Genomic DNA, 18,385 nt, shown 5'->3' with positions numbered 1-18,385 from the left:
GTTGCACTATGGTTACTGTTCCAAAAGGTCTCAGCTGCTTTATTTATTAGACTGTATGTCCAGTTCTTATCCCTTTTTCTCTGGCATTCACCACTGACCGACTTGATTGAGGCAGGTGATGATGACAATGACAAAATTATAACCTTGCAGAAAGAGGCAGGACTGGAGTTTCAGTTTCTTACATAAAGGAGTTGAGATCTTCACTACCCAATTTTTCTGAGCTGATTGCTTTTCTATCCAGTGAACTGAGCCCTGTGCTGCTGAGTCAAAACTCTCTCTAGAGACGTAACCCACCACTCCAGTTGCCTACAAATGTCCAACGTGGCACGGCCTTTTTGAGGAGATTGTGGTGACTTGGCTGTGCTTAGTCAATGCTACAGCAAATAATCAGTATTTTTCTTCTCTTCCTGTCTCAAATCATTGTACCATGGTGCCATGTTCTTTTTAAAAGTCTGCAATGTGTGATACGGTGGCCCCCCTGCAGTGGCACTAACAGAGCACTTCTCTGTCACAGGGGCAGTAAAAGAGTGCCTGCATCTTCTCCAAAGCCTGTGGGAATGGTGCACAAGAACTGCCACTAAAGAGAAGAAGACTTGGGCAATGATCATCCTTAATCATTTCTTCCAAAAGTTGCTTTACCACCCGCTGAGCGAGGTGAGACACTGCATTGCGCCATTACTCTTCAGCAAGGATGGCACATACACACATGCTTCTGAGCTGGGAAACAAAGTGATCCCAGCCGATCCCAGCCACGTGGAGGCAGCTCTCCGAGAACATCTGAAGGTCACCATCCCTGATCTTACCCTCAAGGGACAAATGAAGATGAATGCCAGCAGCATTGTTGTGCAGGGTATCACACCTGCAGGCAATGCAAAGGTCTACATAGCCAAACAAGAGACCCTGAATGACATCTTGCAGACGAATGCCACCGACAGTGACTGTGAAAGGTTTCAAGAGATCATCAAAATAGTGGCTCTGTGTCAAGACAGGGAGTCCATTGCCAAGCTGCAAATGTGCAGTGCCTGTGGAGTGCCTCCACTGTACATGATAGAAGATGGGAACCCACTCTTGGCTTTCCTGCAGGAAAAAAGAAATAAACTTACGCAATCCGTTATAATAGGTATTTTAAAAGATATTGCCAGAGCTGTTGGGTCATGTCACCAGAAAAGGGTCTTACTTTGCAACATCACTCCAGCCAGCTTCATTGTGGTCTCAGGTGGACGACAAGGAACCAGAGCACTTCCAGTGCAGGTCAAGCTGTCTGATTTCTTCCAGGCCAGGCTGGTTCCCCCAGAGGATGAGAGATACTATTCAGCTTCTGATTCTCCCTATGAAACCATCAAATCTGGGCAGCTCAGAGGTACAGACATGCAGAGCTGGTGGGTGAAGACAGGCTTGGGAAATGTCAACAGTTTTCACTGGGGGGCTAGTCACTGAACAGCTCTTCTGTGAGTCATTTCTCTGCTCTGAGGTTTAGTATCCTCAGGGAAAACAAGGTCTAGTTGTCCTTCCCCTTATCTTTGAGGACCTTAGGGAGCCCTGATAAATGCAAGCTAACACTACTAATGATATGAATATGCAAAAAGACCAAGAGTGAAATGTAAGAAACCTCAGAGAGCACCTGTTCTTACCCTGACTGCTATCGAAACATCTGGATTCAATTGCTAGGACCCCAGCTTGTTCTCCTCCTGCTCAGTTTTTTGCTACAGTCTGGCAGTCATTCTGAGTACCTGACTAGGGCTGGCTGGCTCTTACAGATGATTTTTAAGTGCACAGCAGCAGTAAGCACTCAAACTGCTGTAGATAGGATTAATCATGTGCTTCTCATAAGGAAATGGCTTTAACAAAACCAATCAGTTCAGGAAGCACATAAAAATTCAGCCAGTCTCTGCATGTGACACCTGTTGCAACTTTGCCTGGGAAGCTGTCATAACAGGCTGAGATTAGATCACTGAGTCATCAGAAATGATGGAAAACTCATTCCGTAAATAATGCCAGTCAAAGGTTAAACAATGAAACTGTCCCAGAAATGCCGAAGAGTATAGAAACTCCGAAGCCTTGCAGCTCATACTTTGAAATCCCAGGCAAAGCCCTTACTCGTTCGCTCAGTTTCCCACCCTGTTACTGGAGCTGCACAAGCTTGGTGGCCCAGGAATATATTGTAAGGGTGAGTGCCTATGCGGGTTCTTGTGTGTGTAGTAAAGGCTGTGTCGTGCCACAGCCTTCCTTCAGTGAAGACACTATAAAACCCCTCCTTTTTTTGCACCGTCAGAGCTCCTGAGACCTCCATCCCTCAATCAAGTCCAGTTACAAGTGGTCAACATTTTTCTAATTTATTAAGGTGTGGTAGAAACAGTCTCACACAGACAACATGAATTATTTTCCCCATTCTGCTCTCTTCACCCTCCTTATGAGTAACTTGTAGGCTGTCTAGTCGTCGTTGCTAAGAATAGGTTTTCCTCTTTTATTTTCTTACTGGCCATGTCCAGGTGCTGTGAGGATGGTTACAAAGATAAATCTATATCCATGGCAAGGGCAAGAGAATTCTGGTCATGGCCTTTGTCTTGATTCATCTCTGTCTTAACACAGGAGACAGTGAGGAGCCACTGTCCATATATTTCAGTGCTCCCGAGTCCCTGCAGTGTCACGTCTTCTCTACTTTCTCCGATGCATGGGCTGTTGCTGCGACATTTTACTCCATTCTTCTGTACGGTGGGCAAACGTACTTTGAGCTCAGGTACTTGCCTGTGTCCAGATTCATAGCAGAGGTAAGTGGCTTTCATAGGGGATCAGAAAAACATCTCTTCTACTGACTGGGGGCTGTGTTCTTAATGCCAGAGGGTGTTAAGGTGGTGAAGGGACATTAAAAGTGAGAAAGGAAGAGGAGCCATGAAAAACACAACCTATTTCAACCTGAGATGCTGAAATTCACCTTTAATTTGGTCTTTCAAACCTGTGGACCTCGATAAAACATGGGAATAGGGGAGAGTGGACAATGAACAATCCTTGGCCGCACAAACAGGCTGTCCTTATGGGACTGGTTACACATCCACGTGTGTCATCTGGGTAAGTTCCATCCAAGGTAAATGGGGAACTGAAGACTCCAGAGAGATGATCAAGACATCTAGAAGGGGAGAGGAAATTGGAGACATCTATGGGAACCAGAGGGAAAATCTGCATATTGTTAAAAGTAATCTGGATAAATAAGCATAAGGACTTGCTATAGCACCTTGTGTAGGGTAGGCTAAAGCTGAAGTTTCTGCTCTGAGTACTGTACTGAGTTATTGTATCAGAGCTCAATGAAAACCACTTGTATCTGAATATTGTCTCTACCTTGGGAAGGGAGTAGGGTCCGACACACTATGCTTGAAAGATCTATGACTGCTGCATTGGAAACTGGTAAAAAGAAAAACAGAGTGGGACCAGCTACAGTATAAAGGGATTTAATTATAAGTAGTAGGACACCATTGGGTCTTTCAGGGGTGAAGTCATCAAGGGAAATGTTACATGAAAGTCAGATTAGCAGCAGTTCAAAAACGTCAGTGGTGTTGCACAGAGGTTTTGGGGAACTGGAAGAGTGAAAGGGGTATTTAGATAGGTTCAATTCTGCTCATTATGTTGGTGTCATCCTGGAAATCAATAGTTGACTCATTTATGTTTCTGTAACCTATGATATCACCCTGAGATAGTAGGATAAGCATTGCCCAGGGCTGTTTTGTTTCGAAATCAGGCTCAGCTGCAGTCACCATGGTTGATCTTTTTCTTTGTCTTCCCCTCTTAGATCTGTAGTGGGCACAGGGCACAAAGACCAGACTCAATTCCTCTGAAACTGTGGGATGTGATAGCCTCCAACTTGGAGCCTGATGAGATGAAGCGTACATCCATGGAAGCACTGGTAGAGCACCTGGAAGACTACGGGAGGACCCTGGGTATGGAAATCACTATAACAGGCTAGTCTCCTGGGCAGCATCACTGTAGTAATGACTACTTAATGCAATACTGGTCATTTGTAGCATTGTAGGACCCAGTCAAGGGGCCGTGCTAGAGCTGTACAGATGCAGAGTTAGAGAGCTTACAGTTTTAAGATAAATGTAGCTATGAAAAGTATATGTCCATTCCCACCTGCAGAGGTGCAGAGCCCTGCAGTTGGAGGATCTCCACCAATGAGTGCTAATCTTAGGGACACCCTTTCCTTTATTCCCAGGATCCTGCTTGTGAACCTTCCAGCAAAAATCCAAGTCAGTGGTGTAAAATTACTCATGCTGTGAAAAGCTAGGTCTGAGGAATTCGAACAACGGTGTGCCCATACCTGTCACCTTCCCAGCTCAGTTACAGCTTCTAGAGTGACAGTAACAGTGACCAAGCAGAGTGTTTAATGCATAAAAAACTGTATATGGTATAATATACCTGACTGATAAATTCTCTGTTCATCAATGCTCTCAGGGTCTGGGTAAACTTCTCCACCAGTCCTGCCCTCTTATTGTACCACATTTTGTTCTGGGTATCTCCCCTTCAAGTGAAGGCTCAGGTCTACCTCTGTGCTTATGTCTTCCACAGTGGGACCTTGGCTTTTAGGACATGGAATCTGATTTCGTTCATCCCATTTACCTAGTGCACTGTGTAGTCAGAGAGATAGAAGTCTGTCTCAGCAGCACTGCTCACCTGGGTCTTAATGATTTCCAGTTGAATTAACAACAATTTTTGCTCCCTCGTTGAATTCTCTTTCATTACAGAAGCTATTTAATAAGAGACTCCTCAGATGATGACAATGAATTTTGATAGCATGATGTCACCATCCTGACACTTACAGTAGCCTGGAACAGCCCTACAGAGATAGAGGCAGGGAGGTCCTTTCCCAGCCTCTGGTCCAATTCCCTGGTTACAGAGCACACTGATGGATCCATCTGTTCCCACATCTGGGAGTCGTTTTGAGCCTCCTCTTCATAAAGGAACTCGTCAGTCTTTGGAGGGGCCTAGACATTTCCTGTAATTACTCACAGTGCTCACTCAGAGCATGGGAACATGCCCATGGTGGTTTCTGCTGCCTGGTCATCACTGCTGCAGCGCCTTGATTCAGAAGCTGTAAGACATTTTAATCAATAGGGGTTAGCATCCGACGCTAGAATTATTTAACCTGTGTTTAACTTAATCAGGGTTCACTCTAAAGTTAATTCAGGCTTTCGGCTGCCTGCACGTACCAGTATGCGGGAGCGGTTTCTGGGGAGCCTGGCCAGCCAGCCCAGCAGCGCTGCACAGACACAGCAGGGGAACGCCTCGCACTCAGCACGATTACTGCAGCTTCTGTCGGCGGTGGGAACCAGACTGAGATCATCCTTTTATACGGGTCACTGAAAAGTCATTCCTTTCCCAACTTGGTGCTTCTCTGTAGAGCTCTTTATTCACTTTTCGGTGCCTTGTGTGAGCACCTTCCTCACACACATGTAGCTCCTGCCTCCCCTCTCGCTGCCTCGTCAGGATCCATTTCAGGAGAAATCCCCGTAGGCAAGTGGTACATTGGTCCTCCCGAAGACTGGGCAGCGGAGTCTCCGAGTCCTTTCGTCTGTGCTGGAAGCACAGCAGTACAGGAGCCACCGTCTCTGGCGGGGCTGAAGTGTACGGGTGACTCTCATCTCACTTAAATGACTGTGTGGTACTTTCTTTATAATACAGTATTTTTTGGTTGCAGCTTGCAGCTTTTAGCCAGATTTTTTGTTTCAGTTTAGCAAAAGCTGAGCCATACCATTTGCCTCAAAGATACTGCAGCCATGACAGCAAAGGCAGCTCTATCCCTGCCCTCGGGGTTTGGGTAGTTTGAAATACAAACTCCAGCATTTCTTTTCTTTTTCTAGGGTCAGATCTGGACAAGCCACATGAGGTAATAAGCCAGTTCTCTCCCATCGGCGAGGAAGATATTATACGGGTAAATGTCAAAGCTGCTAAGTAACTTTTCCAGATCTGCTGACTTTGTGAATATCTTGTTTGCATGCTCTAGAGCGTGGTGTCTATGGCACTGGCTGCTGCCGCTCACGTTATACCTACTAATGGTTAGTAGCAATCAGTGTTAATCAGTAATCAGTAATCAGCATTATCCTAATAATTGCAGGGTAATCTATCTGGAGAGCATGCTGGTTGCAAACCAGATATGCGTGCTGAGAGAGCCAGCCTGATACTCTGACGATCAGGTCTCGCAAAGTGTTTGTGTAAAGCTTTGAACAGTCTGGCTTTGCCCAGCACTTGCCTGGTCACTGCTGAACTTCAAATGGTAGGAAGGCTGGGTTTGGCCAGGCCTAAACCAAGCAGATCTGGTTTCTCTTGCCCTGTGGAAAAAAAAAAGCAGATGCAGACTTGCTGGTCTTGTGTGTTAATGGGAAGTATGTAAGAGTTGCCTTATTTTCACTTGGCCACTGCATTTGGCCCAAAGTAAAAGTACCATTTAACAGACTTGACAGTGGACTCCAGAAAATCGGGTTGGTTTCAGACATGAAGAAAAATGGTTTTTAAATTTTAACCTAAAGGCAATGGATTTACACCATTGGGATCCTACTTAATCCTGGGTTCTTTCAGTATGTTCAAGCAGTTCTAGCAGCAGCATTTCACAGCAGGCTTTTCTTGTTTGGGGAATGAAAGGCCATCTGGAAGTCTTCTCCTCCCCAGGATCTGCACTGCTGAAGCCTGATTTTTCTGGCAGTGTTAGATCTCAGAGGCTAATGAGGGCTACATGATTTAAAAGTGGGAGTACTAGTATTTCTGTCTGCATAGATGGAAGTAAGCAGAAATAATAACTAAGAATGCTCAAGATTTGGTTATATTTCTTCTCCCTTTTGTTTTACAGGGCTACCTTGACAGCAAAGGTACGAACTAGTTCTCTCAAAGCATGCATGATGAATGTCTCTGGCAAGAAAACTTTCTTAACAGTACTTGTGTCTCAAGAGGAAATCAGTGGATGTATTAACAGGAGGATGCAGGAGGCTTTGCAAAATGCATGCACTGGAATCAGGAGGTCTGAGGGAAACAGTGGCAGAGCAGGCTGGGATGCGTTTGGGTAACCCACAGAAAGGTCAGGGGCTTTGCTGAAGTAAGTGACCAGATTGCAGTCATATTTAGATGTATGAATTGATCCAAGCACCTAATGGCAAAAGGTCCTTCCATGAGGTTTTTCATACTTCTACAGGTGGGGATCCAGAAATGCAAGTTTGGGGATAAGTTAGAAGCTCATCCACAGTCTGGGTGAGTTCTGGATGAAGGTTCTTCTTGCCTCTAAGAGTTTATGTGAGAAACACGAAGTGCAACCTCACCGTATGGGTTTGAGTTTCCCCATTCCCATTTCCTTCACCTTTGGCTGGCAGAACATGCTGTGCTGGAAATGGGACCCCTGCGGAGGAGAGGAGGGAGCTCATCCTTCTTGTGGGAGATTGCTCTGCACAGTTTACTTTCCTGGGGAGGCATCTTCTTGCAAGAGAACATTCAGGCAAAGTGATTGTATGAGTCAGCCACCATGGAGAGTTAAACACTTTATCAAAAAATCTGAGGACTGATGCAGATTTTCCTTTGGGAGGGATAAATTAAGAGCAACTTTTCAGACATCTACACCTGTATGTCAACATACAGCTGGTATATATATGAGGAGAAATAGGCTTCCTTGTGGTTTTGTCTTGCTGTTTCTTCAGGCAACTTCAGGAAGAATGATCAACCCAACGTATTTCCAGAGAAGTATGAAGACACTGTTGAGCAAAAGGTAGTGCTTTGGTTTCATCGTTATCACTTTATCTCTTCTAAAACTTTATCTGCTTTATCAATAGAAATATTTACATCTTGCAGTCAAAATCATGTCAAGAGCCAGTAGCTAGAGAGTGAAAAACTCAGCTAGAAGTAGGACTGGTGGTAGATTTATCATCACTGGCAATTTTTGTACTTAGCCTGGCTGAATCTTTCAAGATTATGCTGGCAGTCAAACAATCAAAAATTCTCTGTGCTGTAGAGATGGTCAAGTCAAACTGCATTAGTTGTTTATGGCTTTGTCATTTTTAAATGATGTAAATTTTAATGAGAGGAGCCGGTTTAAGACAAGTCAGAGGGATAAGGCAAAATCCTTGGACAGCTGGAAAAGAAACATGATGGAAAAACTTACATATCTACAGCTTTTCTGTGACACTACTTTATGATTTTGCTTATTATTTTTGGTATAGTTTGATGTGCCAAAGTTCATCCGTCCCTAGGCCCTTCAAGATGAGCATTTTCACTATGAGTAAATTGACTGACAAAAAACTGGGTTTCCTATAAGTAACGTGTTTTGTGTAAGTAACAAATGGTCCTTTCAGACCAAATCTTGATAGGCCAATAAAATTTCAGAATATATTTTGGATATGTGGTTTTGGTTTCCCAAATTTTGGGACACTTAAAGCTGGAAAATTTCCCTTGTTTCTTCCAAATGGAAATTAAGTTAAATCATCAAATTGTTCTTCTACTCTTCAGTCATTCACAAAGCTAATTAAATTGATAGGACCAGTAAATGCAACATTCTTCCATTACAAAGACAGTAATACTCCAGCCATCCCTTTAAAGTCAGGTGGGTTTCACTAGGGTTATTGAAGGAAGAGCTTGGCTTTTCATTGCCATAACAGGTAGGATGCAAATTCTGTCCTTTCCTCCATAAACGTGGTGGCATCTTGCTGCTACTGGTGGTTGATTCTCTGGCTCTCTTACAGGACGACTGCTTGCATGAGTTGGTGTCATTCAGAATGAACCATATGACCAAGATGGCCCTTCAGGCACTACAGCATGAGAACATACTGCCGGTAAAAGAAATCATGCACTACTTCCCCATGACCACCACACTGGTGAGAGCTTTGCTGGGGCTCTGTGTCACCAAGCAAGCAATGTCTGTGGCGTGACCTCCCGTGCATGGAGTGCCGGTGGGGACAACTGTGCCTTCAGACCTGGAGGGGAGATCAAAGAGGGCAGGTGTGATGCAGCCATAGGAGGGTTTTAGCTTTTGAGGGTCTGGATGTGAGTCGGTGAAGAAAACTGGAGAGACATATCTGACATGGGTATGATGTGAATTCTGATATGAATTTCATGCCTTTAATACTGTGGGTCTTCCATGGGTTGTTACCTCTATTCTCTTGCATTCCTGAAACCCAGCTTGTTTGGAGGTAGCTTTGTGACTATGTTTAGATAGTCCACTGTGCTCTGGGAGATCATCAGGAGGGCTAAGAAAAAGAAATATTTTCTTCATAGTCTTGGGTGACTACGGCTTTTTTTTTTTTTCTCAATGAAGCCTATTGACTCCTCATTATCTGAGATCATAAAATACATTGGTGACGTTTGCTGAAGCTGTCCCTAGCACTTCCCCCAGGCACAACCACGCAGCAGACTCTCTTCCTCTCTCAGCCACAGCAGGAAGACCAGAGCAGTCATTTCTGTAGTGAGATAGTGCAAGGATACCCCCTCAGGTGATGATAAAAGCAGTCCCACAGCAGCAGTGATGTGGCCGTGAGGTACAGGAATCAGCTCTGTGACTATAGGAGTGCTCTCCAGGCACACCATGTCACCAACCAGCCGGTCCCTAAGCTCTGTCTCTACATGCATCTCTAAGACTTTGTAATTGCAAGCTTTGGCTACTCTCTTTGTGTGGCTTTTGATAGCAGCGAGTGTGCATGCGTTAGTGTCTGTGGTGGCAGAAACAAGAGGCTGGAGGAAGCATGAAGTGTAAATTTGCTCCTGGTAGAAAGGCTGTGTTTGTGCAGATCCCCTGTGAAATACCTGGTCAGAGCAAAGCAGGCAGAGAAAGGTCATTTTTCTTCTCTCTGAAAGTCGAGATGGAGACCTAGGGAAAGGAATATTCATGGTGGTAATAAGGAGCTACTCGTTATCTGTGTGCTTTTTACTTTACCTGTAAGCAAGGGAGGTGGAGGTGTAACTCCACAGAAGAAAGATTTCCAGCCTGTTGTCAATGGGCTTATTTCTCTGTAACTAACTGACTTCCATCATCACATCAGAACTGTATCATAGATCATCCTTTCCCAGGGTCCTGCCAGGCCAAGGTGGAAAATCAGTTATCATAGCATGGAGAGGCCTTTTTGCAAATGATGAAGGCATTACTGGATAATTCTGCTCTTATTCATTCCCACGTTAATCAGGGACAATTCTTCTGAATTCAAGAGAAGTTCTGCATATTTATATCGGCATGGTGGAGGAAAGAGTAAGTTCTCTGTACAAAGATTTTTCTTTGACACAGTACGTGGTATCTGGGTTTGTTATGTCTTGAGCTGGGATCCCAGGCAATGTACAACAGAAGCCTTCTGGGTAGACAGAGGGATGAGATTGTATCGTTGCAGTCTTCCTGCTGCTGAGTCCTTCCTTGAGCAGGGAAATCACCACATAGCTGTAACTGTTTGCATGAAGGGTTTTGTGTTAGTGGCTGTTGGCTAACTTTGCCGATCGTGCATTTCAAGGAGCTGAACAGCAGTGGAGAGAGCTGCCAGCTTCCACTGAGAGACTGTAAAGTGTTTTACAAAGCATTTAGCCACAGCAGAGACTGAAAGAGCCACAGAGTAGTTAGTGAGGAATTAAAGAAAGGGGCTGCTTGTCAGGCAATGGACTGTGAACTCTGTGAGTCAGAGACCTGCTCCCAGTTTGCGTCTTCCCGGTCTTCTGCACGGTGGTGCCCTCCTCCGGCGCTGCTACAGCATACGGTTGTGACTGCTGTCCTACTGTTTGCAGTGTCTGGGGAGGCTGTTCTTTTGAAATGCCATCAGGTAAATGTGAAATACCATCCCTGCTATGCCACGCTAAACATGTTCTCCTGAATGCAGACAAGTTAATTCTGTGCTGACTGGGGTGCGTTCCCCCGGCTCACAGAGCTTTGGACTCTGCCTGTTGCTCTCTCAGAGCTAAGAGAAACCTCTGCACATCGCACCTGTGCACGAAGTAGGCAAACCACAGAGATCCAGGGCAAAATACAGCATCTTGCTATTCTCTCCTGGCAGTTGGGAAACTGCTGTGAGGGGCACATATGGAGGCAGAGCTCTGCTTTGTTTGTGATAACTTGCTAGCAAGCATTTGCCCTTTGACTCCTCTCCCTAATTTTCTCCTGTATCCTTTTTGCAGATATCCAAGCCTCTTGATGGCAACCCAAAGTCCCTAACAGAAGTTGCTGCAAGTCCTGGCATGGATGATGTTAAACTTCTCACTTGCCTGGAGCAAGTTGCTTCTGCCATGGCATATCTTCATTCCAGGAGGATCATACACTGCGACCTACAGTGCAGTTACATTCACATTAACTTTGGTCACAGTTGCCCAGAGGTATTTGTGCTTTCTACTCATTCAGTCTTGTTTCAGATTATTCGCTAATGCTACTTGGACTGCTGCTGCCTGTAACCACAATCCACTTCCACCCCGGTAGACCCCTGTACAAAGACAACCCTTGGTGAAGGAGCAGGGAAGCACACACAGGTGGACGGTAGGGAGCACAGCACTACAGTCGTAGATGATTTGTCACAGGCTGAAGGATGCACTTTAGCTACAGTAGGACAGGGAGATTTGCAAAGACTTTAGTCCTTTTTTTTTCTTAATCAGGTGGTAATGCAATCACCCAGACAGGGATTCATTGCATGCCAAGGTGGGTTTCTGGGGAAGAAGCATCTAGTTGTTTTCTGGAGCTGCTCAGCTCAGTCCTGTGAGGAAGGCTGTATAAAAACCCTTGTATTGACTATCTTGTCTAAGCTAACCTTTCAGAAGTTAAGTGGCAAGACAGGTCAACCCATCATTACTCATCCCTGAACTGGGAAGCAGTGATGCCAGTCACTGGTGACAGAACACAGATAAACCCTCCAGCACGCCCTGCACTGTTACAACTACTGAATTCTTGCTGCTTTTGCTGATGAAGGGATAAATGCTGTGGATTTAATTCCCCCCTCACTTTCCCTTGTCTTCTGAAAGGTGATGGCAAAAGTTGGTCGCTGGGGAAGAGCAGTCTGCCTGCCATATCCAGGGGCAGACGACAACCTCTTTGAGCCTTACGTGCGCAAAGTTATGCCAGCTGACACAGCCAAGTGGTAAGTGCATTGCTGTTTTACTTCCCCTCTCTTTTCTGCCCATTTTCCTACCACAAACTCTACTTTATCCATCCACAGCTTTAGCCAAACATCTTTTCTCTCAATATCCACAGGCTTCTTACAGCTCCTATGAAAATGAGGAAAATGCTGAGGGTTTTCTCTTAAAGTCGTGTTTTCCATATTCTATCCCATACCTGTCCAAACAGCAGAACATGGTTGTTTCTTTGCTTCAGAGAAACTGTCTTACAGCTTTTTATCCAGCAGAAAACTTGGACATTCTGGCACAAATTGAATTTCCCCAAAACACTGAATATGGAAAAAAATGCTGCTGTGCCTTGTGCCACCTTTCTCTTCAATAGCTTAGGTCTATGTCCCACAATTCACCATTGTCACCCCACTTCACTTCCCTTACTTAGACACTTAGCCACAGCCACCAATGCAAAGTGTGAACTCAAGCCTCTGGATCCACAGGGAAAAGCATGGAGTACTCTTTGCCTTGCCCACGAGCTCTATAGTATACAGAAACATGTTAGACCAACAACCTGTTCATTTCTTCAACAGGGCTGCCCCAGAAGTGAGAAATTTTGGGCTCTATTCCCGAGCATCAGATGTCTTTAGTTTTGGGATAATGATTTGGGAAGCTTTAACAGCACAGTTGACCAACCTGCACATGTACAAGCCACTGAAGCCTTTCCACTTGCTGAACAGCAAGGAGGTAAGGACAGTAAGGATGTTTTGGGGGGAAACTCAGTACCAGCCTCTCTACAACGCTGACATTGCTCTATGGGAAGACTCATTTTCCAGTTTTCCTCTTTCATGTGTGGAAAGGAAACCCCACCTCAAGTGTGGATGTTGCCATTTATCAGGGGGTCGTTATTTTCTCCTTAATTCAGTCAATATTTGGACTTAGAAATATTCCACCACATTCTGAGTGTAGCACCTGCAATGCTGCTCATGGGACTTCCTTCCTAGACAAGAAAGTGCATTTCACCCATAATCTGTTCTCTTCATCTACATTTTCCCAAATGAGAGCTGTGTTCAGGCTTCATGGAAATCTCTCTCCTTCCCTGCCTATGCATTTACCCTAGTCCTGCGGGGAGGAGACCTGCTCGACTGTGCTGTGCTGTCTGCCTGCCCATCAGTTTGTCAGTGCCCAGGTCCCTCCTTCCATCACAGTGACTTTTGAACCTGTTGACTGGGTGCAATGTCTGAGTGCCACTCTCAATGCTATTAGGCTTCTGCAACTTTTTTGGAGAAAGACTCCCTCTGCAGCGGGAAGAAATGCAGTTTCTCACCTTCAGTAATAAAAGGCTGCGGTGTAAACTTCAACACATTGCTAAAGAATTTACGCAACAGCCGTACAAAACCTCTTTTCAAGGAACTATTTATTCCTACTAACTTCGATTAACATGTAAAAATTACTGCTTGTTATGCAATTATTATGCAATTCAGTGCAAGCTTGACCATTTTTATTGCTAGCAAGTTTGTTGTGGGGCAAAGTCGCATAACCACAAAGCTAATGTGGCATTGTTTTTGTTGTCTGGATACATAAAAACAGGTTCTGAAATTCACGGAGTTGGGAAGTATTTCTGGTCATTTTGGCTTTCCAAACCTCGCCAGACTGATTGGGTGCATGAAAGCCTGCTGGAATCACAACCCCACCAGGAGACCTGCATTTTCTGCCATACTAGAGATGATCAAACAGGAAATACAAGCAGTCAGGTAATAATATTCACTTGCATTCCTTTTTTTGCACAGCTTTGTAGCTGGACATTCAGTCCCACCGGTGAGTGATTAGTAATATCCATAGGGCTTGCTTTTTAATCCAGGGGTTGCCTTTAGCTTACAGCCTCAATCAAGGCCAGCACTGACTTTTTTGCTGGAATAGTTGTGTTGCTGAAGAACTAATTTGTGTGGGAGGAGCAGGCGAGGGCGAAAGAGGAGACGATTTTATGTAAGTGCCCTTTTGGGCTTTGGATGACATTTTTGGGGGGAGGTAGAACTGTCTTGGGTAAGGCTGGGTTAGAACAGTTAGACAAATTCTTTGGTGTCTAATCAAGACCCAAGAGTCTTCTCCACCACACACTATGTCTGAGGAGGATAAATGAGCCAGCACAGAGCCATATACTGCTGCTGTGATTGCTTGCAGCAGGAGGGCAGACTCATGGTCCCTCAGGGATTGCTCTGCTGTCTCACAACGTCTCAGTGTTTTGGCAGATGAGGAGCCTGCCCTGTGCAGACCTCCCCATAGGTCTTGGTGGAGTGGGCCCAGCGTGGTGGGAGGTCTGTGCCTCCCTGTGTGCGCGTCCCCAATGCAATCTGCCTCTTCATAGATTTTGGAAAAACACTCAGATGGAGGTTTCTCACATTATCTGCCCAAAGTCTGTTACAAATTCCCAGTTGGAGGAGGAAGAGCAGAAGGAGAGTTGTTCAGGTACCAACAGTATAATAACAGAGTTAATACCCTGCTGTCAAATGAGCTATTCTGGAATGGCTCCATTTGCGGCATTTGCCTTCATCAAATTCCCCAGGGCACAGAGACCTGCTGTCTGCTTCCTAGAAAGTTTATATTTTTTCTGTTAGCTTATGTAAAAATAATGTGAAGCAGCAGAAAAACGGGTGCCAGTCTCCTCCACTTGCTCGCTCAGAGAGGCGCTGCAGAACACAGAGCTCCAAAGGGGCAATCACTTCCCTCCGTAGGACAAACCCCAGCCTCAGCAGCATCCTGGGGTTCAGCCGTTCACTTCAACAGGAAAGAGATCTGGTGTCCATGTAGATGCACCACAAGTGTCTTCATTAAAAGTTTTAAAATGCTAAAACATGTTGAATTTCAGCAAGTATTTTCTAAGGCATGGTCATGAAACACAGTCCTGCAGAGCTGCCTGCTCGAGGAAGTCTTTAACCTAACGGACAGCAGTAAGGGCTTTTGCTTGTATGTATCTGTGCTTTTCATGGACAATGCCTCCTGAAATCTGAGTGCAGGGTATGGAAAGCAAGCATAGAGACCTGTCTACAACTAGAACACCTCTGACCTTAAGAAAGAAGCCCTGAACTAAAAGACAGCGTGTGAGGCTGCTGCAGTGAGGTGAGCACAGCTCCACGTTACGTGTGTGACCCGCTGGCAGCCCAGCAGCTCGCTGCTGCTGGAACAACACCGGGGCAGCGCACTAGCTCCAGAACATCCTGTGGCTTTCCAAACTAGGGGGAAATCATGTGGCGCTTCATGCTAAGAGCAGGTAGACAATAGCTGCTGATGCTGAATGCTACTGAGCAATGACAGGAGCCAGCCATGAGTCCAGCAGAACGGGTCAGCGCTTGCCATGCTCACACCCCAGTAGCAGGGTGTGGGTAAAGCATCACTTTTTCTCTCCTCTCTCCAAAGGGAATCGGAGGCTGCGGGGCTTGCAGCAGTGCCTTCTACTGTTGACACGCAGGACTATGACTCTGTTTACTTCGGGAGCGAAGCCCCAGAGGAAGACTCCTTCAGCCATATTTACGACATGGTGCAGGAGTTAGACCCTGAACTCCCACAGGCTGCTGGCAATGTGTTGGACCCTGGTGATCCCCCCCAAGTCCAGCTGTTAGAAGGGAACGATGTTTATTTCTCCAAGCAAGGCAAATGGGGAGAGATGGTTTATGAGTTTGAGGTAAAAAGAGGAATAGATAGGAGCCCAGCCACTTTCAAGGAGACTGGATGGTATGGTGATACTGGCATTAACTGGCATTAAAAAAAAACAAAGATGGAAAAAGCAAGATGTTGGACATCTGCAAATCCCTGATTCATGGCAGATGAAAATCCTGGCCACTACCAGCCAGGAGAGGGCACTCGGAGGAGCCTGAACACCTTCCACAATCGATGGTGGGGCCAACCAGCAAAAGGACATCCTCTCTCCTGCATCCTCCTGTTCTGATCAGAAATTGTTATCAAACTAGCCAAGCAGCAGCAGTTGTTCATTTCTCAAAATAACACAGTATCAGTTAACACAGAGGATTCCACCTATGGTGAGGTCTTTTTTTTTTTTTTTTTTTTTTTTCCACCAGGCACCTACCAGGCTTTCAAGGCCGTGTTTCATAATGACAGTATTTCCAAGCACTGTTCCACCCTGTTTCTCCTCTGGCAAGGAGAATGCATCAGTGGTGGGCAGGAACCCAGCTGCCTCCCACAAACTACCTCTGCCACTGTACTGCAAGGACCTTGCTTCTGTTCACTTTTAAAAAGCATTTTTAATGTTAACATATGAGTACATGACCTTTGGGAATAAAACTGGGTGATTTTATTTACTGAATTCCAAGTGTGATAACAAACAGTATTGGTTTTCTTTGTTTTTAAAAGAAATGTTGGTGGATTTGGAGGAAAACCAGACCACAAAACCAGAATTTACTTCTTGCTGTAGAGTTACGCTTCTGTACCCCCCCTACATCAGCTCTGTCATTAGGTGAATTAAACATATCCTAAATTGTATAGCAACACACAGCTGGAACGTGTGCAGGAGTGTGAGAAGAGCCGGCAGCCACGCCTGGGTCGGACCATGCTCCATCTATGGCACAGCCTGTCTGAGAGCGGCTGGGGGTGCGTGAGTATGTGACTGCGTATGGCACGCTATTCTGGCTTCTTGTGTCAAACTCTGTACTGATAGTGAGTCAAAAAGGTGGCGTTTCGGAGAGAGGACGAGGTTTTCCTCACCCCTCCAGTCACAGCCCCAGATGGGGACGAGGAGGAGACTGAGTTTGTGTGAGGGACTGTAGCAAGGATTTCAGTTGCGCAGCTCTTTATGAGATTAATTGCTGAGTCCATGACATTAAGGGTGTAATCCTTGAACAGAAGACAAAGTGTTGTTTGGCATGAGATGGCAGCACTGAGAACTGGACTGAAGGGTAAGTTGCGGTCTGACCTGTTTGTTTTAGGAGCAGCATGTGAGATAGATAGAAACATTTCTGGCTCTTAGGTGTTAAAACATGTGTAGGCATCCAGCCTCGATGGGCACAAAATGGTCAATCTCTTGGTATAATTTCTCTGGCAAGGGGTATATGACATTTAGCACAAGCTCTAAATGCACACCACACAGATTTGCCCAAATTTCTGTAGCCTTGCTGTACTCATGGTGCATATATCCCAACATTGTAGGCTCGGATATGTCAGATATGGTCCATGTGACCCTCCGACACTGATGTAATCGCATTGCACGTGGCCGGTTAGGTTGTACAACACGTTGCCCTCACTGGGGCAGATAATGTGCTCAGCCAGAGGCCTGGGAAGAAAGGGGATCTGCAGAGCATTGTCCATGTGCAGTGCCACACCTGTCACTGGAGCCGCTATTTATGGTTTCAATTTGGGAAATAAAAATATGTTTGGAATCTTTTGGAAGCAAAAGGAATAAGGAAAGCAAGTATTTGTAGCATGACTGATTGGTCTGCTGTTGACGTGCTGCAAGGAGGCCTTCCCCTGTGCAACCAGAGATAGAACAGCATCCTACTGACATCACCCCAAGCTCTCCCAGATCAATGCAAACAATATTGGAAGAAAACTCCTAGGCAGGGTTCCTTAAAGGTTTGGGGTTTTTTTGCTGTAGATTATTGGCTGTGGGTGTATGACTTGGTCTACTTTTCTTTAGAGCTTACTGCCAGCAGTGACATGGGAGGGAGAAAAAGTGGTTAACTGCAGAGGTTACCCTCAGGGTGCTATGGTCACTTGGTTCCTGTGAGGTTTTGGACTCCACCTTTAGAACCAAAAATGTATCAATATAAATATTGATGATTTTGGCCTTTTATAGGCATCAGTGGAGTGACCATAAATGAGCATTTCAAGGGTGTAGCTATCTCAGCTATGATTCAATCCCCCAAGACACGCCTGTCTGATTCCATTAACTCTAGTGGGCATGTAGGCAATCATCTGGGATTTCGATGCAATAGCTGTGGAGCCTATTATTTTAATTTTTGAGATACGAGGAAAGGCCCATGTTTTTGCTAGTGGAGAGTTGAGGAAAAAATAGAGAGAGGTGAGAGGAGAAGCATGTAAAGAAAGGAATTTGTATTGCTTTTTTGTTTTTTCTTACTTTTTGCCAAAAATTTACTTAGCCCAGCACAGCCATAAGCAATTTATCAGATTATTACTTATCAGATTATCACCTGATAGAGCAAGACTATATATCCATGACACCAGTAGGTGACAAATTTCCATATATATCAATAAAATTAAATGAGAAAACAATGGCTGAAGCAAGTAGTTTAAAATACCTTTGAAATTTATATACCACAGTTATAAATTATCCAGATAGCTGTATTTGTTTTTATAAATACTTGCTTTATCTCATCTAAGTTTGCTTGTTACT

The 18,385-nt window shown here is 45.1% G+C and overlaps 1 protein-coding gene across 1 annotated transcript; it reads left to right on the top strand.

Moving 5' to 3' along the window:
* Positions 1 to 600: 600 nt before the first annotated feature.
* LOC118452592 lies at positions 601 to 12,715 on the top strand. The gene is made up of 11 exons (XM_035897406.1): positions 601 to 1,360; positions 2,590 to 2,768; positions 3,782 to 3,929; positions 5,850 to 5,920; positions 6,833 to 6,851; positions 7,668 to 7,735; positions 8,706 to 8,837; positions 11,110 to 11,304; positions 11,941 to 12,056; positions 12,618 to 12,666; positions 12,707 to 12,715. Exons 1-11 carry the CDS (start codon positions 601 to 603, stop codon positions 12,713 to 12,715), a joined length of 1,746 nt encoding a protein of 581 aa, XP_035753299.1.
* Positions 12,716 to 18,385: the final 5,670 nt, after the last annotated feature.

The sequence above is a fragment of the Egretta garzetta genome, unplaced genomic scaffold (genome assembly GCF_000687185.1).
Source record: "Egretta garzetta isolate BGI_Z169 unplaced genomic scaffold, ASM68718v1 scaffold56, whole genome shotgun sequence".
NCBI classification, from domain to species: domain Eukaryota; kingdom Metazoa; phylum Chordata; class Aves; order Pelecaniformes; family Ardeidae; genus Egretta; species Egretta garzetta.
This window is presented reverse-complemented; position numbering and strand designations above follow the sequence as displayed.

Excerpts from the sequence above, each read along its gene's own strand:
- LOC118452592 (XM_035897406.1), top strand. The coding sequence starts at position 601 with ATGATCATCCTTAATCATTTCTTCCAAAAGTTGCTTTACCACCCGCTG. Across the intron at positions 1,361-2,589 it reads CAAATCTGGGCAGCTCAGAG|GAGACAGTGAGGAGCCACTG; the intron begins GTACAGACATGC and ends GTCTTAACACAG. Across the intron at positions 7,736-8,705 it reads AAGACACTGTTGAGCAAAAG|GACGACTGCTTGCATGAGTT; the intron begins GTAGTGCTTTGG and ends GCTCTCTTACAG.